This window comes from Pygocentrus nattereri, chromosome 19 (assembly GCF_015220715.1).
Source record: "Pygocentrus nattereri isolate fPygNat1 chromosome 19, fPygNat1.pri, whole genome shotgun sequence".
Lineage (NCBI taxonomy): Eukaryota > Metazoa > Chordata > Actinopteri > Characiformes > Serrasalmidae > Pygocentrus > Pygocentrus nattereri.
Window position 1 is genome coordinate 28,043,099 of NC_051229.1, and position 26,160 is coordinate 28,069,258.

General features: G+C 41.1%; 1 protein-coding gene across 4 annotated transcripts in view; it reads left to right on the top strand.

Moving 5' to 3' along the window:
* jph1b (junctophilin 1b) overlaps positions 1-26,160 on the top strand; it is a 51,942-nt gene that overhangs the window by 25,048 nt on the left and 734 nt on the right. For 2 of the 4 annotated variants that reach the window (XM_017711738.2, XM_017711736.2), the window contains exons 3-5: positions 8,576-8,694; positions 17,937-18,598; positions 19,951-20,048. In XM_017711738.2, the coding sequence (XP_017567227.1) occupies positions 8,576-8,694; positions 17,937-18,598; positions 19,951-20,031 (862 nt within the window). In that variant the 3' untranslated portion in view covers positions 20,032-20,048. Of the gene's footprint in view, positions 1-2,791; positions 2,904-8,575; positions 8,695-17,936; positions 18,599-19,950; positions 20,049-24,050; positions 24,359-26,160 lie in introns of those variants that run through there. The other 2 variants (XM_017711737.2, XM_037531055.1) reach the window with 2 other exon arrangements.

Sequence of the window (26,160 nt, forward strand, 5' to 3'; positions counted from 1 at the left end):
TGGGCAAGACTCCTAACACTGCCTTCACCTACCTGTGGAGAAAATGTCCAAATTGTAAGCCGCTCTGGACAAGAGCATCTGCCAAATCCCATAAAGGCAATGGTTCTATTTAGAACCAGAGTACTATACCAAACAATTTGATGGTTCTTTGCATTGGGAAATGGTTCTTCAGATTGATGGAGAATGTGTTGAATGTGGTTCTATAGAGAACCAAACTGTTGTCAAGCCTGTGACAGAAGCATTTTTTGTGCCATATGGAACCTTTTTATTTTATTATTATTTTTAAAAAGCTTCTCTGTAGAACGAGAGAGAGTGAGAGCGTGTGTGAGGGAGGGAGGCCAAACAGAGGGCTAGAACCCGCGAGAGATGTGGTGAGATGTCTTGTAGTTTATTCAGTATTCAGTTATGATTTTTCACAGTGAGCTCAGCGGGGAATGTAGTCTTCATCCTCCCTTCATACCTGATTAATTCTGTAATTACTCTAAGGTTTCATTCTTTTACTAGTGACCCCTTCCCCATCCGCCTAAGGTTCTGGTGCTGTGTCTTCTGGATGGGATTACCTGCGCAGATTAATGATCCACTTTAATCCTGGGTGAATTGGTAGCATCAAATTTGTGTTCAGTGAATGGAGAAGCATCTTAGTCCAACACTAACTGTCTGTATACATTAAGACACCGTTATATGGGGCAAATTCGGGACATCTGCTTCCTGCTTAACGTAATCCGATACACAGAATCCCACATCCACATAAACGTCATGTGATCTGTGATGTACAGGCTGCATTCCCACACGTTAAGACTGGGATGTTGACTGAGACCCACGTTTAGAGACCATTGATTTCACGCGTGTTGACATGGTTAGAAACTGAGGCTAAACAGTAATTGTAGGCCTGCTTGTTTTTTTTAGTTTTTTTTAAAGAATTCTAATAAAAATAATCATCTTAATTTTCATTTATATAGCACTTTTCATACCATCTGCTCTACAGAGAGGTGATAAAACAGAAATTATACAAGAAATCATTAGTATTTATTTAGAATCGGAAGAAAATGAAAAAGATCGAATTGGAAGATAAAAGCCACGAGATGTGGAGTTTTAATTAAATGCCGAGTTAAAGAGATTTTAGAAGCTTCTTAAAATTAAGCACTGGGCTTGATTGTCTAATAATATCTGAAAATCAATATGAGAGATAACTTTGGTGAAAAGTTTTTTGTGTGTGTGTGTGTGTGTGTTACTGCTTTTTAAACATTTTTGGAGTACTTTGAGGGAGTGTTACATTGAGAGCTGGAGTGGTTGATGGAGACCAAGTGAATGATGCATTTAATTCTTCTGTGAAGTTATTACATGAAGATGGTTATGTAAATGCAGCCTGATGCCTATTGTCAGAATATTCTGGCCTAAAAACAGTTTTAAAACACCATTTATTTATGGTGGAGAGGAACATGCAGGACGTTTTAAGGCAAAATAGTCCCCAAAGAAGCGTATTTACCACTATTTTACCATCAACATTGCATCTAAAAACGTGCGTAGGATCGCGGTTGGCTTTGGAAGGTAAATAAACTGGCTATATTTGCATTTTATACATCACCACTCCTGGTTCCCATCCCCATCACGTTCCTCTGAATTGCTCTTTATATTCAGAAATTCAGAAAAATCTGTGGACTTTTGCTTTTAACAGTAAAGTAGTAATTCCAGAAACGGATCAACATTTAAATTTACGTTCATAGCTTTGATTAATAGATATTTTCCACAGGTTGTTTATGATGTAGCCCTGTGATTAATATCAGTTAACATTAATCTAATAAAATAAAACTGTTGGTAGTGCCGAGTTGTCGAATTGCGTGATGATAATGTTAAATAATAATATTTAAAATAATAACTTAATTTAGTTAATAACTCTACATAACATTGACTTAAACCTGGTAACTGTAAACAGCAGGTGTCATATTGTCCAGTAACACAATGTCATGTCACAATCACTGGTAATCATCCTGACCGATGCTGTAATGTCTGATGTTATTAATGTCGCGAGTGGTATTTTTCTTGTGGACTTTATGATGGAAGTCATTACACTGAACAGGAACAATAACATGAGACTGTTTTATCACTTCACAGCTTTTTTCCCTGTCATGTCAATCTGCCATGACATATTTATGGCATGGTTATGTCTGTCATATGTAGCAGGACTAAAGTGTTACCATCAGTTTTTTTAAAGGCTTCGGTCTAATTAGCCCTGGTTAATGGGATTTAGTGCAGTGCGTATGAAACATGTTTACTTCCCCTTAGAAAAACCTTCTGAAAACAGAATATCATAGTGCATATCATGCAGTGTATATCCGACGGATGGAGTGTGTGTGTGTGTGTGTGTGTGTGTGTGTGTGTGTGTATATATATATATATATATATATATATATATATATATATATATATATATATATATATATATATATATATGCAATGATTATTATTATTTTTTCTCCTTTTTTTTGTCATGATTTGAAAATGCCCGTTGTCCTTTACATTGTGTGTAAATTTAATTAAGAATAGAAAAAAATGGCCAAAACATGCTTTGAGAAACGCTTTGTTCCATTGACTTGCATTAAAAGTTAAGTAGGTTTTTTTCCTTTCATGTAAAATTCCCATTTTACAGATACAAGGTTTTCTTTCAACAGCAAATATATATATATTAATGTGTGTGTGTGTGTGTGTGTGTGTGTGTGTGTGTGTGTGTGTGTGTGTGTATTTATTTATTTATTTATTTATTTATTTATTTATAAAATTTTCTGTTTCCTAGAGCTACCAGTAAATACGAGGATGCTGCTGAATCCCTGCAGGATTTGGTGTGAGCGTTTCTAGAGGAAGGGAGGGAGGAGGATACGCGCCTCTTGACATCTTTATCTGCACTCTTGTGTGTGTGATAGAGAGAGAGTGGGTGGATGTGTGTATCTGTGGGGGGGGGGAGGGGGGAGCTGACTGCTGCCAAATTAAAACCTCAGAATTTCTGCAACTGCTCCATCTGTCGTCAAGGAGATGTTCTTTGGCTCCGACTCTACTGTATAACACATTAGATCCGGCCTGTTGAAGAACGCAGCGTATAATGCTGCCAGCACAGCTCAGAAAAAGTAAAGGTCTCCTGTTTTTTTTTTTCCTGGTACACAGTGAGCGCGAGGAAGCCTGTGTGTTCTTCTCCACCAACACACTTTAAGTGTGAACATTCAGTGTGTCATTGGCGGAGCTTAACAAGGCTTGTTAAGTCTTTAAGCTTGCAGTGATGACAATCCGTGGTGCAAATGGTGATTAAACAATACAGTGATGGTGATAAACACTTGATGATGATCATGATGGTAGTTCAGAACTCGGGTGATTTACAGCTTGATTTTGTGAAGAACCCATATCATGGAAAAGTGACGTATCCTGTTTGTAAACATACAGTGCCCTCTAATTAATTGCGGCTGTGATATGAGAATATGCGTATAGAATATGCCATACCATCGCTGTCCAGTGAAAATGTCCATTTCAACAAATCAGCCGTTCTTTACCTTGTGTAAAAATTTCATGATGACTGGACGAGGAGAAACGCTCGAAAATCACTTGTAACAGAGTCTGTTTACAGTGACTTGCACTGAAAGATAAGAGGGTTTTTGGCGTCTCGTGTAAAGTTAATATTTTGGAGATGCTTGTTTTTCATTGGACAGCGACAATATGCAAATGTTTTGTAAAAAAAAGAGCATTGAGTGAAATTAAAATATTATGTAACATTATCATCATGCAAACTGACAACTCGCCACTTTCATTGATCTAGAAGGTACATTTTATGTTATTTATTAGTTTAATGTTCGTTGATATTAATAATGGCAGCGCTACATCACAAACAGCCATGATAAATTCATCAGATAGAAAATGCACAGGCCACATTTGATCTTTAAACTTATATGACTGCATGATGACCTGTTCAGCCAGCAACAGCTTTCAGAAGTCTTTCACGATCATCACATAATGGCCTGATCTCATCAATTGGATAATTACTGACTCCAGGCATTTAAGCTGACCGCAGTTGTTTTCCAGTTGTTATCCCAGTTGGTTGCTAAGGTGTTTCTAGGCCATTGCTGTAGAATCCATGGTGGTTGCTAATATGTTGCCAGGCCGTTGCTATGTTATCCCAGGTGGTTGCTAAGATGTTGTCAGGGCGTTGCTATGTTATCTGAGGTGGTTGTTCAGGTGTTGCCAGGCCATTGCTATGTTATCCCAGGTGGTTGCTAATATGTTGCCAGGCCATTGCTATGCTATCCCAGGTGGTTGCTGAGATGTTGCTAGGTCATTGCTGTGGAATCCCTGGTGGTTACTAAGATGTTGCCAAGCCATTGCTGTGGAATCACTGGTGGTTGCTAAGGTGTTGCCAGGCCATTGCTATGTTATCCCAGGTGGTTGCTAATATGTTGCCAGGCCATTGCTATGTTATCTGAGGTGGTTGTTCAGGTGTTGCCAGGCCATTGCTATGTTATCCCAGGTGGTTGCTAATATTTTGCCAGGCCATTGCTATGTTATCCCAGGTGGTTGCTGAGATGTTGTCAGGCCATTGCTGTGGAATCACTGGTGGTTGCTAAGGTGTTGTTAGGCCCTTGTTGTGGAATCACTGGTGGTTGGTAAGGTGTTGGTAGGTCATTGCTATGTTATCCCAGGTGATTGCTAAGGTGTTGCTAGGCCACTGCTATGGAATCCCAGGCAGGTGTTAAGTGTTGCTAGGCCATTTCCGTAGTATCTCAGCTGGTCGTTAAGTTACTAGGTTACTGCTGTATGCACATTGTTACCATATTGATATGTTGTTATGATGTTAATATTGATTCATGATTCTAACTGTAAAACTGCAACCTGTGAAAATAGTACCAAAAAAACATTAACACACATCATACCTGTAGAGGGGAGTGGTAAGTAATGCTTGTTTATTTGAACTCAAGTATTGGGAACCACTAATTATTAACTGCTAGGATAGAAGATATTTAACCAGTGTGGCAGCTTTAGAGCAGGAAACACCCTGTTTAATTCTAAAGGACAAAAAGTTGTAAGATGTTCATATAAAAGAATTGTTAGTGTTTTGTTCATGAAACCACGTTAACCTTAGATTTTGAAGGCCAATGACGATGTGAGTAAATTGTCAAATAAGGGCCCTTTAAGCCTGTAGCCAGCTGCTTGCAGCGAGGGAGGTAGGCCTGGTCAGAGTGAGCTGTGTCAGGAGCCGTAATGAAGCTTTAATCCCGCTCTGTGGGAGTATTACTGCGGCTGAGCCCGGCTCCTCACCATCATCAGCAGTTCAGCAGTTCAGCCTCATCAGCGCCAGCCCTGCATCCTTGGTCTCTAACGCTGATCTGATTCCATCTGCGTTTGTTTCCTTCTCGTCACATAATTACTGGTCTTTTCTTCCATTCAGTCCGTGAGCTGCTACAGGTCCATTCATATATATCGTATGGGGCCTTATTTTCAGGCAAGCTTAAATGCAGTTTAGTGGTAGCCGTGTTGCTAATTTGGTCAAGCACAAGCAGATTTATTCCCTTTAGATTCCCTTTTGAAGGTCAGAAATATGGTCTGCGCTCACAGATGAAATGACCTGCATTTACAAATGTTCCAGTTGTATGGTTTGTGCTGTATTATTAAAGTTATTAAAAAAAAGATTGAATTATTATAAAAGCAGTAAGCCCTTCACGGCCATGTGCTACAGTCATTTTTCTGTGAGTGATGCCCAACAACACCCCTTCACTATAACACAGCTTTGAGTGGATTATAGCTTTAAAATACCAGACTTGCCAAAATTATTGACCTTACAGAAATGGGGAATTAGCCAATAATTTATGGAATACGCCGGTTTTCTACAAATGTCGCAATACGCTGATATTAGAAAAATGCAGTTGATGAAGTAACCAAAGTTGTGCTCACGTAAAATGAATTTTTTGGACCATTCGTTCTATAAACCTTTGCTGACAACGTGATCAGATCTTTAGTTAGTGCTGTAAAGGTTCTGCCACTGTGTTGCTCTAAAAACTCCCAGTAAATAACCGAAGGGGTTCTTTGAGAGATTAAAGATTTAAAGATGGTTGTGCCTAAGGATGAGTTTAACATTTAAAGGCCAATTTAAAGCAGCTAAACAGTGATATAATTATCCCTGTTGATGTGTGGAGCTCTTTTAAATGAACTCCTATAACTATCATGAATTGAAATGTCAAACTCAAGGTACTTGAGCAGGTCAAAAGTGGAGGTCTTTTCCGGAAGCCTGTCCCTTGAAGTTTCTCTCAGCAGATGTGATTTGGGCTCCTCAAATAGATCAGCTCTCTAAACAGGGCCAGTCCACTCTGCCTGACACGAATAACAGGCAAAGAGGCCACACTGCGGGATTGAAACGCTAGACGGGACTAAAATTAGAGACTTGTTTTTGGTTGAAGTCGAAGCCCTCGCTGCTCTCCAAGGCTGCATGTCCATATCACTCTGACCTGCTCAGTATCTGCCTTCCTCATTTTCAGTGAATGGTCATGAATTTTTTTGCTTAGAACGATTTGAGAACAGTATTGACTATGAAGCATATATATATGAAGTGGGCATGCGGACCTGGTGACCAGCTCTGGTGCCCAAAGCAGAGCCAAGGAGGGTCGAGTGCACCTGTGACAACAAGGTCAGACCCCCTTTGGCCCCTGAAAATGAGGACTCTGAAATAACCTGTTTGCTTCTGACGTTAAACACAACAAACGTAATGAATTGAATTGTATATTATTTCAGCATGAATGAAACCTAGTACACCAACCACAGTTATTGCCGACTGAAAGACAAAATTGTGTTCATGTAATATAACTTCTACAAAGATTATAAAAATATTATATAAATATAAAGATGCCATGTCCATGAGGATCGGTATGCTTGTGTTTTAAAGATGGCATATCTGTATCGATGGGTATCCGTATAGGACGAGCTGGAAATATTGGATATCAGAGAGAGATAAGAATAAATCTGGTCCAGTCCTGTAACAAATCTGTTCTGAAATAGCTCACGTGATTTTCCATCCACCTCTTTTATGTGAATTTGTATAAATATGTGTAAAATATGTATATTATGTATAAAATGTGTATTTAAAAATTGATTGAAAGCCAGAAACTCAACTAAAATGTCTAAAATACTGAAAAGAAAAGATTTTACAGTGCTGTGGGAAAGTCTTAGGCCCCCAAGACTCATTTTCAAAATCTATATATTTGTGTAGTTTGGGTTTATTTGCTGAGAAAAGTGTTATTTGAATAAACAAAATGTATAGAAAATTAATAAAGATTTCTATATATATAAATCTTTATATGGGGTTGGGGGGTATCGGGGCTCCAGACTTTTTTTCAGAACCTGAAGGCTATAAACATGAAGACAACATAATTGTTAGCTTGATGCTAATATTAAACAGGTATTCCCATTGACCGGCTAATGAAAATTAGCATTATGCTCGTGATCGAATTTAAATGAAAACTATGCCATTAATAAAGTAAAACCAGTTTCTGGTCTAAACATTGCTGTTGCAATGCTGCTGCAATATTGCAGTTTGAGCATCATCCTGTGCTGTGTGTTAGTTTTGAACACTGGGTTGTTTGTGAATTGAGACACAGCTACCAACACTGCCACGACTGAGATTCCCAGGGCTTCGGGGGTGATGCTGAAGTGGGACAGCAGCTTAAGCCTTCATTAAATGGGGCGCTACCTACTTTGACTGGCGTCTCTGAACTGCTAGACTGCCTTTACACAGGGAAACTTTGGTGCAGCTGCTGTAGTTGCTTGTTATGTCCATGCAACTTGACAGTTAAAAACGACTGAAGTTGCACGCAACACATTTGGTCTATAGCCTTCATAGCCTACTTGAGGCTTCGCTCAGCTTGTGCTACAGACACAACAGGTTCGGCGCAGACCAAGCTCGGTCTCCACGTCTAATTTTCTTTCTTTAGATGCCAAAATCTGTAAATTCTGTGTAAAATTCTGGGTAAAATTAGAGATTATCAAAATAGACGTCCCCCTTTCAGCTGGTCCCATAAGCCGTCTTCTGTTTTATTTCCTTCTCTATTGAATCTGTGTAATCATTCTTTTTGAAGTATGTCATTTGATGTGATCACATGATGCGTTTTTGACAATTTGATCGATTTCTTGAAGTTGAGCCACCTGCGACTGCTGCGACTGTGTATCACGATGCTTAATATGGTGTAACTACCATGTAAAGCCATCCTTAGGGCTACGACCCTGTACAGCTGACAGAAGGCTGTCAGATCTGCTCTGCCGAGAGCGAGGTTTCAGTGTCCGAGTCGGTAGCAGGAAAAAAAACTGATCTTGTGCCATCTCTAGTATTATTTTATTGATGTAGAAATGATGTACGTTTGCATCAAGTCAAGCTAGATCGTCACTTTATCCGTACAGAGTGTCTCCGCCCAGCCGAGACGATCCAGAGCTCTGACCGACCCTCATCCGCTCCTCGCTGTGCGATTGCGTGTTTTAGTTTCCACCTCTCATCCCTTCTTCCATCCTTTATTCCATCCTCTCCCCCCCAGAATGACCATGTATCTCTGTCTTTCAGGACAGCCCACGCCCGAGCGAAGGCTGAAGCAGCTGACCAGGCTGCGCTGTCCGCCTGCCAAAACTCAGACGTTGCCCGAGCAGTGGCCAGAGAGCTGTCCCCCAACTTCCATCAGCCAGGTGAACACCTCAAACATGCACTTGCGCACACTTTAACATGGAAACACTAGCGTGAAAATGCAGTGATGCATTGTGACCAGTGTGGAAATATTAAAATAATATTCCATGAAGTGTATAAATAAAATGTGTAGCTTATTTTAAAACGTAAAGAAAAAGGTTTAGTGTATCGTTTTTATCGTCTGTGTTGTCCTTGTGTGTAAATCTGTGTATTCACTGTATTTTTTTTTTTTTTAATGATTTCGAATTGCAGCAAAATAATCAAATTGAATTGCAGTGAAATTTATGATTCATCAAATCAGTTTCTAAAAAAATCATAATTAAATCTTTGTGAGGTCAGATTTACACCCCTTTTGCACGCTGGTGCTCAAAAGCTTACAACTTATTCTTTGTTACTTTATTTGCAGTAGTAATAGTGCTATGTAGATTCAGTTATTACAAAGTATTCGGCAAAAATGTTTTATTCAATGTTTCATTAAACGATTAGACAATTACAGAATTATTTTTATATTCATCAAAAAATGTACTTATCTGCCTTGATATTTGACCTCCACGTCTGAACTATGAGTTCTATATTATTATGACTTAATTCTAACTAATCTGTCACTTTAGAATCTTCAATGACTCCGATCATCATTTTAGACACATTTAACGCTTTCTTAATTTTCTTTTATGGACTAATATTTGGCTGATATTTCTTGGACCATGTATCCATCCAGTGAGGGGGGAAAAAGTAGCCGTGTTTGAACTCCTGTTATGTCTAGTTTTGCGGGGAAACAGAAGTTTTCCACTTTGTTGAATTGCTTTTTGTTAGTTTATCCATAGTTAACCTATGAGCAACTGTCCAACGTCGCCTTATTAAGGTGTCGTTTGGTGCTAATGTTACTGATATTACTGATGTTGTCGGCATCAGCAGGACGTTGTGGGTGTTTTAAGCTGTTTGGCTGAAGTTACTTGAAATTAAAATTGTCATTGTCACTTATTCAAATGTGCAGTTCCACCTTAAATGGTACATTCTGCACAAGTGCTAGAACGTAACTGCTGCAGCATTTAAGGTGGAATGGCAAATTCAAAAAGGAAGCTTTGTGGAACTGTGGATGGCTGGAAGGGTCACAATAGTGAGAGGAGTTAATGATGTTATAAAATATAGTGGTGCAAAAGTGCCTCAAACAGCTTTATTGGTTCCCATTTCATGTAGCTCACTGTGAGGCAGCTTGTAGATGCTTTGAACGTTGGCAATGTTTCCTCCCTCCTCCTCTGAATTACGTGCAGTTTTACATCAAACTCCGCACTCCGCAGTCTCATAAATTTTGTCCAATTTGGTTCCAAATCACAGTGATTTTGGTGTTTATTTCCAGGCAGGTGTTGCATCGCATTGGAAAAACTAGGTTTTTGACCACTTAGGCTACGTTTACACAGCAGGTAAAAGTGGCCCAAATCTGATCTTTTTCTCCGTATGTGACACAGGTGTGTGTCTGTGCGTCAGTGTGAACAGATAAATCGATTTCAATTCCAGTTTGAGACACTTTATGTGGCACTGAAATCTGACGTATCCGATCTGCAGCAATGCGACTCTGAACAGCCATGATTTCCACATTCCTCAAAATTTCGCGCTGCTGAGTCTCAAACATTTAGGCTGATGGTTCTGGACCAAAAATTAGAAGAACAGCTGCTCCGGGTTCTAAGAGGTCTCAAACGCGGCCGGAGGAGCCCGAGGCCGCAGCATCAGAGAAGAGTTTAAAGAATCCAAGGACACCAAAAAGTGGCCGTGGCTGAATAACGGGCCCTTTTAACGGCGAACTCGTACTCGTTCTGGGTGATGAGTCCAGCTGTCAACCACTGGAACTTCATAATCGCTCCTGAGATGCTGGCGAAGACGAAACTGAAGGTCCAGGAGCGACAGGCGTTCGCTGGCCGTCGTGATTGTTGACCTCTGGACGAGCCGCGTGAAGCTCTGCTCTTTTGCGCATGCAAGTCGGTTCCGGAGCGGATCTGTTCAGACTGATGTCGCATACAGATCACATTTAAAAGATAAACAAAAAAAAATCAGATTTGGTGAGAAAACCAGATTCGGGCCTCTTTTACCTGCTGTGTAAATGTGGCACTAGTGAGCGTATCCATATGAAACATCTCTAAACTGGAAGAGCAACAGCAGGAGCAGGAAACAAAATAACTTCCATCAGGGAGCGTTTACAGGCTGATTAAAGGGGCAGTTATAATGACACGGTAAACGTCCACGTTCATAGAAATTACAGCCCAAATCTTGTGCTTCCTTCTTACCGTCTGTGTGTGTTTTTATTACACAGGAATCCTTTTCTAATAATAAATAAATAAATAAATAAGGTGATACATCAGCCAAATCTAAATAAGGGCTTAAGACACGCAGAAGGGTCGTTTAGAGAGAGAGAGGTTATAGCCCCTCCCTCTGTCTGTCCACACCCAATCAGAGCAGGCCATTTCACACCACACAATTAGCATAAGTTTTGCATTTGCTTCACATTTATTGTTTTCATCGTCATATTTTTGCAGTCATGTTTTCACAAATCATTCAGCTCTGCATGCAGAGGCGCCTCGACACCCGCAGCCCCCACCTCGTCACACGTATAACGTCGTTGTGTCCTTGTCTTTGTGTCTGGCTCGAGTGCGTCTTTATTGGGCGAAGAGAAAGTTGAGCAGATACGAATGCAAATGCATTCTGAAGGGGAGGCATATCATTTGCATACATTATCCGCTGCTCTGTTCTCCGCAGCCAGTCGGCTCGCTCTGCTTTAAAGCGTGGGGAGATTATTTTAAGAAAACGCGAGGGTCGGGTTTTTCTTCCTCGCTGACAGGAAATGCTTCTGTTCAGTGGATCCCAAAAATGCTGGGCTGTGTATTTTAGGCTGATGCTCTCGATTACGCAATACTGAGCTTTCCACTCGCAACCCTTAGAAGACACCCGAAAGAAACATTTGCCTTCGGAAGATTTTTACTCTGGTTACTTGAGCTTTTTTGTAAAGATTTAGCATTTATCAGTGTAAAGACATCGCAAGGTTTCACGGCCTTGTGTCTTTATCCTCTGTACACGTCTCTGAAGTGCTGCATCGCTCATATACAGGGCGAGGCAAAAGTCACAGGACAGGTTTTATTTTATTTTTTATTTTATTATCGACTTTTATCTCTGGGGTCGTCTCAAACTAATTGTGCGTGCTGAGAAAATCCGCAGCAAACACCACCTTCAGCCCCGCATCGTGGAGGCTTGTGACAGCATAAAAAATAAAATAAAACTCACCCTGTATATCAACACGTATTACTATATCAATGTTGTTTAATAATTATATTGGCAAACTGTCAGAGAACCAGAGAGGTGAACTAGAGGGAACTAATTTACCATTAAACAGTTTGGTAAATATTTTGGGGACTTCCTTCAAGAGAGTGAGGGGATCATTTAAGAAGCTGCCTTTAGTTCTCGTGGCTTCACGCTGTAATGCTGGCTTTACCTACTTCACTTCTTAATGGTGTTGTTTTCTGTTCGTGGCAAAGTAAGAAGTAAAAACGTTCAAATGGCTTGAGCGTCTCCTACAGCTGTCAGAGTCGTTGCTTAGCAACGGCGTCTCAGCGGAGTGAATATCAGCTGAGTTAGAACACCTCTCAACCAATCAGCTTGCGTGGCCGGGACTAACCGTTGTATAATAACAAATATTAAACCATAGTCGTGATGAAGTGCCAAAGGGACCATGAAGTGCCAAAGGGACCATGGGTTGAGACTGAATGGGCTCAAATGCTTGTTCAACAGCTGATCTCCAACCCTCAGTCCCAGTTTCTGACCTGTGTGACCTCACGTCCTAATTCCATGTGTTATCCTTAATCATTTTCAGAATACTGAGTTGTGTTAGGTAACGAAGGCGGTGGGCTGACAGTGTACAGATATAATCACTCTAATGTACATGAGAGATTTAGCTGTGAGGTATTTGATACCTGGATTCTGATTCCCTACTGAGATGAAACATCATTTATTGATGAAGCATTTTCCTGCTCGACGCCGAGTCGCTACTCTTTCTCTTAGAAAAACTACCGCTGTGTCATACGCGTTTGAGAAATAGGCTTATGTGTCACTTAAATGTCTGAAAGTACTGGCAGTCCTTAACCTTTAGAAGCAAGTTTGGACAGTATGGTTAAAAATGATTTCAATAATTTGAGCTTTTTAGCAACTCGTATGAAAATGTAAAGACCAAATTACATATATTGTTGATTTTCTAAGTAAAAATAAATGAATGCAGACTTAAATATGGAATAGTTCTGCAAATTTGAGGGCACAATTATTATTTTGTACCGATTTGTTTTAAAAAAAAAAAACTCTAAAAATGATAAACTATGCCGTGTGTAGCAGTCTGTTCTCTGTAGAGGATGTGAACTTATTTTCAAGTGGAAAAAACAAGTACATTTGCCCAAACTTTAAGCACACCTGGTCAAATGTAATGTTTTGTTGATTTTCTAAAAATAAATAAATAAATAAATAAATAAAAAGAAAACCCTTCCTCTACATACGGTGCCTTTTTAACATTGTTTTGATAGTTTCAAACACAATAATAAAATCCACAAGCAAAATATTAAGTATCAAAATGTTTTGCCAGTTTTTGCTCTAATTTGTTTCTGTTTGCTGATTTTTCTGATATATTTTGTGCTTCAGTTGGTCAGCTGATTGGGAGTAAATGCCAAGAATATACCAGCAAAATGAGCGAATTAAAGAAATTAAATTAAAATTAAATTAAAGCAATTAAAGAAAAAATTCGGTTAAAAGTTGGGTTTAATTTTGACTCCCATTATTCGCATTTGCAAAATATTTAGGACACTTTGATACTTAGTATTTTGCATGTTGATATTTTATTTGAAACTTTCTGCACAAGTAAATGTGCCGTAACTTTCGCCCAGGCAGCACTTTCCCACCGATGCGCTGCGTTCAGCTAATAAACAGTGACTGTGCATTAAATGTGCAGAAGTGCGTTCGGGGTAGCGGATGTGCTCCTTTATCTAATGAGTCGTGTGCTATAAGGTTGTAATTTTAAGTGATAGAACGCAGATAAAGTCACTTTGCTTCTCGTCGTCGCACAACAATCACATTCTCTCAGTTATTCCTTTGTGCCAGAGACGTCTCCCTCTTCTCCTCATGGATTGCTCGAACGCCCTGAAGCTCACAGCTCCCTTTGTCTTCAGTGCTGCTGCAGTATCGCTGCCAAGAGGCGACAGAGACTTTAGCACATTCTCAACAACGCAGTCAGTGTTTGTGCAGAGTACGAAAACAGCCGGGCCGTTCCAGCCTTATCTCTGATCTCACATCTGCTCGGCATAGCCGGACCCCACTGGTCTTACAAAGGGGCAGTGTGGGTCCAAGCTTTTGCTCCAGCCAAGCTGTAACATACCTGATTCAGCTCATTAAATTCTTGGTTGAAAGCAGTAAAAGGAAGATGAGAACTTCAGACATATATGCTTGCTATCGTACATTTATCAGTCTGCTGGCACATGAGGTCGGCACCCTGCTCTTTGTGTGCCCCTGCTGGTCTACCCTCGGTCCACCCTCGGACCACCCAGATTATTGTCCTGCACACAAGGTCTGACTTTTTTCAATTTTTCCAAAATATCTGCATTATAAACCGTTTACGATGTAAACAAAGTCGTTCAGAGCAGTTTGGCGTGAAACACTCTGAGTCGGAATCGTCCACAGTGGTGGTGATAGGAACCAGACGTCCATCTTTAAAAGCTCTCTAACAGAAAGGTTTTACATGAAATGTCGAATGCACTGCCTGATGTCTGAGACATTTATTATGATAGTTTACTGAAGGCGTTGCCCCAAAATGTTTTTTTTTTTTAAACTCAATACAAGTGGTCTGTGAAGAAAGCTCATTTCCCCCTATTTACTACTATTTTATCCATATAAAAATTCCATATAAAACCTCTAAAGACACAGGGATGTTAATTGGTCATTTTGACAAGTAAATAAAAATTCGGAATGTCTACATAAAAAACATGGTGACCCCGTTGTCATGGCGACCCCTGGTTCCCATCACCACCACTGCAAAGACATCAAGTCTGTAAGTTTCTCCACTTTTTCACATCAAACCGCTCTGATGATGATATGAAGCTAATTTAACAGATATTAAGAGCTTTTTTCCCCAGTCACTGTTTTACAGTGTCCTAAGGGGCTGTGGTTAAAAACGTTCATGTTTTGCGTTACAGTGCAAACGGTTTGCAGTCGCCTGCAGAAGCTGTGCTTCGCTTAAGCTCAGAAATGAAGCAGCTCGTTGAATTTTACGTTGATCCTGGATTGAAATATGAAGACGTGTCGTTTCTCTAAATCAAACATGGTTCTGCTGTTAGTGACTCAAACTGAAACTGAGCCCAACTGTCCTCGTACAGTAAAAGCTTTATTTACAGACGCTGCAGAGAAGAACTGCTGAGTAAACTCAAACTGGCCAAACTGGGAAAACAACTTTTAACGTTCAAACATGCTAAAAACAAAACTCTAACTCAGGCGGTGTTGGGCATTTCTGGTCCTTGCTTGCAGCCTGACAAGCATATATTTTACAAGGAAACGCACTGTCTTTTAACCACGGCCCCTTAGGGGCTTCATGCTATTTTAAATATACCAAGCTAAAGAAAAAGAAAGATCAAATAGTGGATGTCCTGATTTACACTGACGTACTGGGCATGTGCTTAGTCATAAAGCTGAAGTGGATGTTTTATGGATAAACACAATTTAGTTCAGCAGTATGTTTATATTGCCACTCAGCACCAGTCCAAACCTTTATCAGTCCAAAAAGTGGTTCTTTTCCTCACAATTCCAAGCAGAATTCCGAGCAGGCTGTGAGAGGCGTCTGATAAACAGAGTGATTTATGTGGCCAGCTATGGCTGGAGCTGGAGGAGCTCCAGTAAGAGTTCTAGAAATCCACGTCAGCTGCAAGGCCACTTTGGCCGCGTATGTGCCGAGGAGAATCTGGAGAATGCCTGGTAGCTCACACTGTGATCATAAAGCAGCTGCGCAGTGTCTGACTCTCCAGCCCTGAAGAAACTCGAAAGGAGGGCCAGTGTGTCTGCGGGGGTCTTTCACGAAAACTCTAGAGCAACAGGGGGAGATGGACAGCAGAACACAAGTGCACATAAACATCGCATTTATACACATCAAGAAGGCCAAGTCCAGTGTAGCATGTGACCTTATAATGAAGTTTTTATTTGATATTTAAATTAAAAGTAAAGTGAAACCAACAGGACTTTTCCATGCAGATCTGTGTGTACGTCCTATTAATTTAATAAAATAACTGGCAGTTCACTGGAAGCTGAAAATGAGCTCAGTAATGAATTTATTTACGTGGTCAGATCTCGTTTGACAGGTTTTGTTGATTTTATAAGTGGAAAAAAGTTGAACATACAGGGGGAAAAACTTAAAACATACACAGATCAGGCGTAACGTTCTGACCACCTCCTCGTTTCTGCCTTCACTGTCCACTTTATCAGCTCCACTTACTGTATAGCTGCACTCTGTAGTTCTACAGTTACAGACTGTAGTCCATCTGTTTCTCTGATACTCTGTTAGCCTCCTTTCGCAGCGTCACTGCTGGACTGAGAATAGTCCACCAACCAAAAATATCCAGCCAACAGCGTCCTGTGGGCAGCGTCCTGTGACCACTGATGAAGGACTAGAGGATGACCAACACAAACTGTGCAGCAGCAGATGAGCTGCCGTCTCTGACTTTACATCTACAAGGTGGACTGACAAGATAGTAGTGTCTAACAGAGTGGACAGTGAGTGGACACAGTGTTTAAAAACTCCAGCAGCACTGCGATGTCTGATCCACTCGTACCAGCACGACACACCCTAACACACCACCACCACGTCAGTGTTACTGCTGTGCTGAGAATGACCCACCACCCAAATAGTACCTGCTCTGTGAGGGTCCATGGGGGTCCTGACCACTGAAGAACAGGGTAACAGAGTATCAGAGAAACAGATGGACTACAGTCTGTAACTGTAGAACTACAGAGTGCAGCTATACAGTAAGTGGGGCTGATAAACTGGACAATGAGCGCAGAAACAGGGAGGTGGTCATGATGTTATGGCTGACCGGTGTAAATCTGAAGTGGACGTGTTTTACTGATTTTGTAAGTGAAAATCAGTAAAAGTCGTTTGACCAGGCGCCCACTGCTTAGTACTGAATATGAACAAATGAAAAAGGGCAAACATACTATATGCTGACAAAACGTTCAGAAACGTTTCTGTCTTAAAACACTGTTTATCTAGCTAACGTTAGCCTGTTAGCTTTGTAAGTCTAGTTTTAGACATGTCATTTGTTAATATCAATTAGTCAATATAGGTAGATTATTATCAGATGTAGTTGTTTAAAACTTACTTTTATAGCTTTAGATATAATGTACAGGATGAGTCAAAAGTCACAGGACACGTTTTATTTTATTTAATTTTTTTATTTTATTGTCGACTTTTATCTCTGGCGTCATCTCAAACAAATTGTGTATGCTGAGAAAATCTGCAACAAACACCACCTTCAGCGCCGCATCGTGGAGGCTTGTGACAGCATTTCTCCAGAGATTCTCATGCGGGTTCATATCGATTGGATCCTGCGCCTGCAGCTCTATGTTCAGCACCAGGGACGGCACACTGAACACGTCACATAGCTGCATCACGGGCAACATTCCCAGTTGTTATTGCAACTTTCTATGTTGATAACTTTTGAACCATAAGAGATATTGCGAATCTGATTGCGGCATTGATTTCTGAGAAAATTCAGGTCTTCTTTGATGTGCTACATGACCACATTCCCATTGGGGGAAAAACTTGCCTTTGATTCAATATGCTGGCTTTGAAGATTGTGGCCATGTTCCAGACATAGCCTAAAAGATAGGCGCCTTCACCCATTACTTGCTGGGGTCTTCAGATCTGTCATTTTCCCTTCGTTTCTGATAAAACGGTGTCCTGTGACTTTTGACTCGCCCTGTATTATAATATAACCAGTTGAACCACATTTGATGATGTAAGTATAGCTCTACATCAGCTTTCATTTAGCCATTCGAGTTGTGTAAAATGTGGCCTGTGCAACAGTTTTTTTTCCCAAGAAGTTAAAAACAGAAACTATGCAGCAACTCTCATGTAAATCGATGTGTAATTTGTGAGGATTAACTAACGGTGTTCAGACTTTTACATGCAGCTGTGTACAGCATCTAATGTGCTCATAGAAACGTGTTTATCTCTTTAAAGGGCCTGATTACATCAAGCAGAGGTTTTCCAGTGAGCCAATAGAGATTAAAGAAGTTCCCGAAGAGAAAAAGGAGAAATCCCCCTCAGGAAGCCCCCATTTCTATCGCAAGGGCACCACGCCCACCCACACGCCCACCCAGAGCCCAGGTCCCACCCCGCCGCCCTCGCCACCACCCGGCAAGAAGAAATCCTTCTTCAACCGGAGTGCCCCAAAAACTGCCAAAGAGAGCAAAGTGCCCGCAGCTGAGAGCGCGGCGAAACCCGCCGCGAGGACATCCACCAAACAGGACACGAAGCAGGAAGTGGTTCCTGTCCCACACTCGTCCGCACCCCACAAGCCAACGGCGCCGGTCGCCAACCCCTCGAGCCCCGGAAACGGCGAGCTCCACTCACAGTACCACGGTTACTATGTGAAGGCCGAAGTTATGATCCCACCCGAGGAGCCGGAGGATGAGGAGCATCATGGCACTTCCACCGCACTGGCCAGGATGCCGCCACCCACCAAGCAGCAGTACACCTCCATCAGCTCTGGGGGCACCAGCATCAGAGAGAGCAAGCCAGAACCCAAGCTTAGGAAGCAGGAATCTCTGAAGCCAAAGAGTCTAGCAGAAACCAAGAAAGCCAGCATGGAAATTACCACTGACGTGGTTGAGGAAGAGTCAGTAAGTAACCTCAGTGTAACTAAAATCATGCGTCCTGTAGATTCAAGTCAAGTCAGCATTTATTGTCAATACTACAATATATACAGGACACACAGAGTACTGCAATGGCGTTACTCTCAGACGCCATGGTGTAGCGATAAAATTAAATTGAAGCTGTCCTGGCCCGGAGACTCCACAGTCTCCTCCCTGATGGCAGCAGGCTGAAGAAGCTGTGTAATGGGTGAGTGGGATCACCTCCCATGAGGGCTTTTCGGGTGAGACGGGAGCTGTACATCTCTTGGAGGGAGGGCTATTTTTGTTACTGCATTATTAACCTTTTCCAACTCCTTGAGACCACCGGTGGGTCCAAAACGCACTTCATGTTCTCCATAACGTTCATATTCCACAAGCTGGGCGTCGTATGAGGCTGTAGCTCTTCTCTCCAGTCTAATACACGGTGACGTCATTTTAAACCCTTATAATAAAAGAAGCTGAACTCTGTTCTGAAAAACTGTTTGTTTTTCTACTGAAAGTCGACCCGTTTTTCCCCAAATCTGGGCTCTAAACTATAAACAGACGGCGGCTCTTCAGTGATCTGCTCTGGAAACATCACTTTTAGAAAATAACACAAAGAGCGTCGGAGATTTTTGGCTTTCAGTGGTAAATTGTAAGCATGTAGTGATATGTGGAGATCATAAAACACATGTTCTGCTCATTTGAGGGGCTTTTACAAAAAAAATAATATTAATAAATAAATAAAATAAAAATTTTATTACTTTTATTTCATGCAGTTACTGAATAATTTGCCTCACGATTTGGTCATGAAAATTCAGATGGACAAACCAAAATATAACCTGGACAGTAAGAAGTAAGAAACACTCCTTATAACTTCAGTATGAATTGGTGGCGCTAAACTGCTTTCAGCTAAAAAAAAAGCCAGAGGAGCCAAAGAAGTGGCCTTGGCTGAATAACGCGCCCTTTTTATGGCGAACTCGACCACACTGGGGGTGATGAGTCCAGCTGTCAACCACTGGAACTTCATAATCACTCCTGTTATGCTGGCGAAGACGAAACCGGGATCAACTGGCCTTCGCTGGCCGTCATGATTGTTGACCTCTGGACGAGCCGCGTGTCCGCTGTTCTTTTGCACGGTTCAGGAGCTGATCTGTTCAGACTGATGTCACATACAGATCACATTTAAAAGATAATCTGAACAGCCAAGCAAACAAATCAGATTTGGCCAACTTGAACCTGCTGTGTAAACTTAACCAAAGTGTCAGAGGGGGAACTGACCACAGTTAAATGAGTTAAAAACCGTAGCAGTTGCTAATTGACGTGCTAATTTAATCTTTGTTGTGTCCACTCCTCTGTAGGGTCCTAACTCAATCCTGGTGGCACTAGTGATGCTGATAAATATCGGATTAGCAATTATTTTCGTCCATTTCCTGACTTGACGCATCATCAAACTCAGGTAAGAAACTGATCCGAATACACTAAAGCTGATGCTCCCTCCCCGCAGACATACCCGAGCCATTGTTCTCAATGCATCTGAGGTCAGATCCCCTTCTTCTGAATCTGATCCTGATGCTTTGAGAGCACATGCACCTGTTTGTGGCTGCTTTCCCAGCGTAGAAACTGTTTTTGATGTGCAGTTGACGTGTCCATGCTCCACCCACAGGTGCCTTCTTTCCTAGCTACTGTTGCAAGGTTGGACAAGTTCTACAGAACGTTGCCAAAAATCCCACGCAAGATAATAAGGAACTGTAGGAGTTGTAGAGCGCAACACCTTCCTGTGTCGCAGCGACGGCAAACTAGAGACTTGGTGTGGCATATTGTTTTGATTTCTGCTTTTCGCTGTAGTGTCGATACATTCTTCATGGGAAGTTTTAATCACAACTCTTTGTTGCCCGCAATGTTGAAGACCTTGTTTAACAGCAGACCATGAGAAGCAGCTCAGTCGAAAGATATAAACAAACAAGACTAGGCAGGTTTTACTGGACCTCCACCAGCAGCATGGCATTTCTCACACAGGTGTCTGTGACAGTGGGATACAGGTTACCTCTATTTTTAGAAATATCACTTTGTGAATTTACATTTGTACATCAATGTAATCCTAGCGAACTGGACGCCAGCATCACGTCGCTGTAAATACTACTACTACTAATGGTCAGTGGTGGACAAAGTACACAAACCATGTGCCTGAGTTAAAGATACACAAGGTAACGTATTCCTCCAGTAAAAGTAGAAGTTCCTCCCTTTAGACCAACACTTGAGTAAAAGTACTAAAGTATTTACCAGACTGGCTTCATGAACTCATTTCAGGTGAAAGTCCTCCAGCGTCTCTCTTGGTAAACCAGTCTTTTAATAGAACGTCATTAATTAGTGACGCTGACGTCTATTAAAATGATCATAAGCACAAAACACTGAAGGTAAACAGTTTCCATCAGGGAGAACCGAGTGGCTCTGAAATCACTTTTTACACACAAGCAAAGTTTCAGTTTCAGATTTATTTACAACTTAGTTCCAAGTTTAATTCTAATAAAAACCTGCTTTAAAAACCGCCCTTAAGATGGCACTGGGGAAAAGACGAGGCCAAGTGGACGAAGGTCTGTTAATGCGGATATTGAAACGTCGAGCTGGGTCTACATTATAATAATTGACTGTTATTCGCATGGTAGCATATGTTTCAGATTATAAGGTAATAAGTCAGATTTCTGCCTGTGCATGCCCTCAGACAAGCATCCACTCAAAATAATTTCAAAGTCAGGACATTATATTACACTGTTGAACAGATGTAACTTTCTGATTCTAAAAATATCGATTAGAGCATCGTATTATTATTCCAATTTACATTCTGGTGCTTTTATTGGCCATATACTAGCGCTTGGTGACTGTATCTTCACACAGTTAAGGGAACAGTTAAAAATAGCTGCCCTGCTAGAAAACCCAGCATAGACCAGCGCGGCTCGTCACCAGCAGAACCGGCATGTCGCTGTTGTCAGAATAAAACCTTTTTCCAAAATAGTAACTTTTTACAAAATAGTAAAAAAGCTACTTTACTTTTAATGTAACTGGACCGTTTCCACGTCGTTTTGGGCCGATTCTTGTGGCCCATTCTTCATGAAATTTACATTCAATGTAAAGGACAGCATATATTTTCAAATTATGTCAAAAACTGGAAAACGTCAAAAATGGAGATACGAGTTTTTCTTCCGACAACAGCGACATGTTGGGTTCGGGATGCTGGTTTGGTGGTCAGCAGCAGTGTAAGTTTATATGCTGATCGTGTTGTTTCGATGCTGGTGTTGCAGTATGAAATGCTTGCTGGTCTGGGCTGTTTATTTCAGCAGAGAAGATGAAGAAATAATATTATTTTATCCCCATCATTGTCGTCATAAGATCCGTGATAGATCTCAACAAATGGGTTTCTGCCTTTCTCTGTTATTTGTTGGCCGTCAAGGCCGAAATGAGCAATTACAGCATTGTGTCAGTTAGTAGTTCCTACTCCAAAAAGGTTGGAAGGCGTTTTCAACTCTAAGCTCGGCATTAGATGTTATGATGCCACCGTGGCTGCTCACGTGGCCAGCGGATGAAATTATACTAGTGTTCGCTTCAGATCAATCAACAAACACAGAGCTCGGTTAAAATAGCCTTATGTGAGAATTTGTCATTTTTTCTCTTGGGCTCCACCTACACTTGCAGAGTGTGTTTCACTTTTGCACCACTGTCATAAATACAAATTGTGCCGTGAGCGCCCCCTCATGGGCAGCTGCATGCGTGCATTTGTTGTCGGGCTGAAGGATGCAGAATCTGAAATGGGCGTCACAGGCAAATGGATACTACAGGTTACACCCACGATTTTGGTTGTTTCCTTGTGTAAATAACCAAAATCGCAGGCATAATCTGTGGCATCCATATGCCTGCGTGACACGTGTGCCTGCAATTTGGAGTCGGATTCTGCCAGCATAACGGAATTTGGCGAAACACAGTATCCAAAGAGAGAGAACCATCCCAACTTACAAAGTGGAGGAATAATAAAGGATTTCATGACAGGAACTTCTCAGGCTAATTTGGCATGAGATTGACAAAGACTGCTGATGACTTTTAGCATTTGGAGACGCTGTAAAACTGAGTGAGACAGATGTGTACACCTGTAAGGTTACAGCCTGTATCGCAGTCTTTCATACATAACATTGGCAGCAATGAAGACTCAGCTGTCGGATTTCCGTAGTTTCCTCATTAGCCGTGAGTCCGTCTCGCATCCTTTTATCTCTTTCAGCTCTCAGTGAGCAAAAGCCAGTCTGACATTTATTCTCGCTTAGTCTCTCTCTTCTTCTCTCGCTCACTTAGTCCAGCTTCGTCGTTTTCGGTCTCGTCTCAGCCTCGGCTCGTTGTCCACGCTGGGAGTGCCAAGCTCTTCTTATAGCCAGCTGACGAGCCGTAGCTGTTAGTGTGGGATGTGCTGCTGTTACGTGTTACGCAGTTCTTGCGACAGGTTTGGTGCCGCTCCTCCAACGTCACATAGTGCTATAGCAGGCGTTCCAGATATGATGGGGCAACGACAGAGAAGCCATTCTCACTATTATAAGTCAACGTACCATTAAAGCGACGTAGAAGCTGTTTTTTAGGATAAAGACGACACATGTTGCTTGAAATGTGCCTCACTGACCCTACATTTCACTGTATTAAGGAGGTAAATACAACATTAAAGTTAGCGCTCACATTGACGTCAGCTGTCTAGCTTGCTGCCAACTCTAAGAAAGCATCCATGTTTTTGCCCACTTTGAATCTCAAACCTCCGAATGTTGAAAAGTATGAAAATCTAAAATATTAAGCTCTGAGTTGAAACATCTGCCGCGAAACTGCAACGTACAAGGTAAGGAATATGTGTGAGTGTCTTACATGCTTAAATATTAGTGTTTGAGATAGAAATGCTATGAGCGCTATTACACCCAGGGTAGGAAAGTGAACATAGCGTAGCACCAACAGTCCTGTGGTCTTCAACTTTAGTCCTGGAGATCTACCTTCCAGGCAGAGCATGGTTTCCACGCCTACTCCAGCTAATCAATGTCTTACCAAGTCCCTGATTGGCTGGATCAGATGTGTAGGAGTGAAGATTGGGGCAGGGCAGATTATCGGACACGGGGTGAAACTAAACTCTGCACGGACATTGTTCTCCTGGACTAGGGTTGGAGACCGCTGCACTAGTCGTCAGTGGAAATGATCTGTAGCTGGGCTAACAGAGGCTAATGATAAAGCGAAGGCCTTTCTTCTACAGTTGAAATCAGTTTGGAATAAATATTCTGAAATGAGGTATTTTGACAAAACTCTAATTTGCCGATGTTCAAACCTCAACAGCACCTGTGATATGACTCATTTGTGGGTGGAGCATTGATGGGTTATTTGCTCTTGCAGTTGTGCCTGAATGTGATGGGAAATAATCATTGACCCTCTAACTGTTTTGGCCCTTCAGCGAGTTCTTCAGAACGCGCGGCGTAGGCCCCATAATTCTCTGCAGTTGCGTCGATGGCCTTTAGACACACGCCGCTCAGACTCAGACACAGGCAAAGGACTGGACGACTGGAATTAGAGCAAAAACGCTGGGGGAGAACGTCCCGGAGCTGAGAACCACCCCAGTTCCTCCGGCCACGATTTGAGACTCGCTTGGGCTCTGTGAAAGCTGAAGCAAAGCAGTCGTTGGGAAAAGAAAAAACGAAAAAAAAAAAAATCTGCTGATCCAAGCCGTTCCCAGTCAAGTGCATGGGCGCCCCACTGCTGTGGGACGGACTGGGCTGGGCGGGGGGTGGGGTGGGGTGGGGGGTGTTTGGGGATGGTTGAAAAGGGTATGGAAGGGTGGTCTTAACTGGATATGTTCGGAGATGCACTTTTAGTTGACGGAAGCGAACAGCTGCCTTACTATTTTACCATCTGACGTTGTCAAGGGAAGATGTGCAGTGCAATGCCAGTGTGTGTGTGTGTGTGTGTGTGTGTGTGTGTGTATGTGTATGTGTGCTTGGACACCGGAGAGTGTGTACCAGCGTCCACTCTTCGCTCAGATCAAAACACCATGCACATTAAAAAAAAAAGGGTCACTTGCCAGTCTTATTGCGTGAGCCGCCTCTGAAGCCCTTGTCTAACACCTCTTGCTCACTTTGTTTTTAGGAGGTTAATCAAAGCCATGCTTGCGTGTAGTACTAGTTTTAATAACTTTGTCTTGATTGTTTGTTTGTGTGTGTGGTTTTTCTTTATATATATATATATTTAAATATAATATATATATATATCTTTATATAATATAAAATATACGTTTATATCCATCCATCAAATATGAAAAAGCCGTATCAGTGACGGGACACTTTCTCGAGGGCGATATTTTGTGCTACCGTGTTTAGACTTATTCATTATGCTAATTTAAAATATAAGCATTTATGATTGGCTCACATAAAAGCTGGGGATGCACCAATCCAACGGTTCAATTTAAAATCTGTATATCTTAATTGAAGAGTTTATTTCAAAACATGACACATCTATTTTACCAAAAATGAGGCACACCTGACAAAAGTATTTCAAATTCAATTTTTTCTATTTTCCCCAGTAATTTTGGGCTGTGAAGTCTGTCACTGTAAGCATCAGCTTATTATCTCAAAATGGCTCAAGAACAGGTTTAGCTCTCAAGTCTACACTGGTAAAAATGTAAAATAAGGAAAAAATAAATAAATAAATGGAAATATTTATTTGCTGAAGAACTTTGGACGTGATGGTCTGTGTCACACTTTAAGAGGGGCTTTTATTTTGACACAACATTGATGTGTATCAGGTTTTGAAATGACACATACATTTTAAAGCGACCATGTCTAAGAAACAGGACTAATAATAAATTGATCAGATCTGGACGATACCCAGTCCATTTAATAAGGTCAGTATCAGTGCCAGTGTATTGGATCGGTGCGTTGCTAATAAAAAAAAAAAATCATTGTGTGAATTTTTCAAGAAATTTGAGTCATACAGTTAGAACTGTATCACTGGCTTGAGCAGCAGTTCTCATACAGTGCAGATATTGTGAGCTGTAGGATGTTATGCATGGTGTTTATTTATTTTTGTATTTATTTATTTCTTTTGAGGAATGATTGATTGTTGCACTGGATTTTGCACATGTAGTGGTGAGAGACTGTGCTGGTTTAGACCTTTTAACCCCGACTCTCACCAGGTGCATGCACATAACACCCCGAGCGATTGAATGCATTCAGGTTGAGTCACTGGGTCTGCAAGTTGAATGTAGACAGATGCCTTAAAGGACTTTTATTTATTAAAAAAAAAAAAAAGTGTTATAGTTTACCTCAGAAAAATTAGTGATTTATTTTTTTTTTCATTTTTGTCTTAATTTAATTGGAGATTTTATTGAAATCTGATATTCTGTAGTATATTTATTTGTCTGGTGGTGCATGAAGACGTGGTTTTCCTTTAGATTAAACTCTATGTGGCAGTTTTGTGCCAGTATTTGAACTAAATAATATATAAATGCATATATTTTATATACATAGTATCAATATATATATTTAGTTGTTCTATACCTAAATTATATT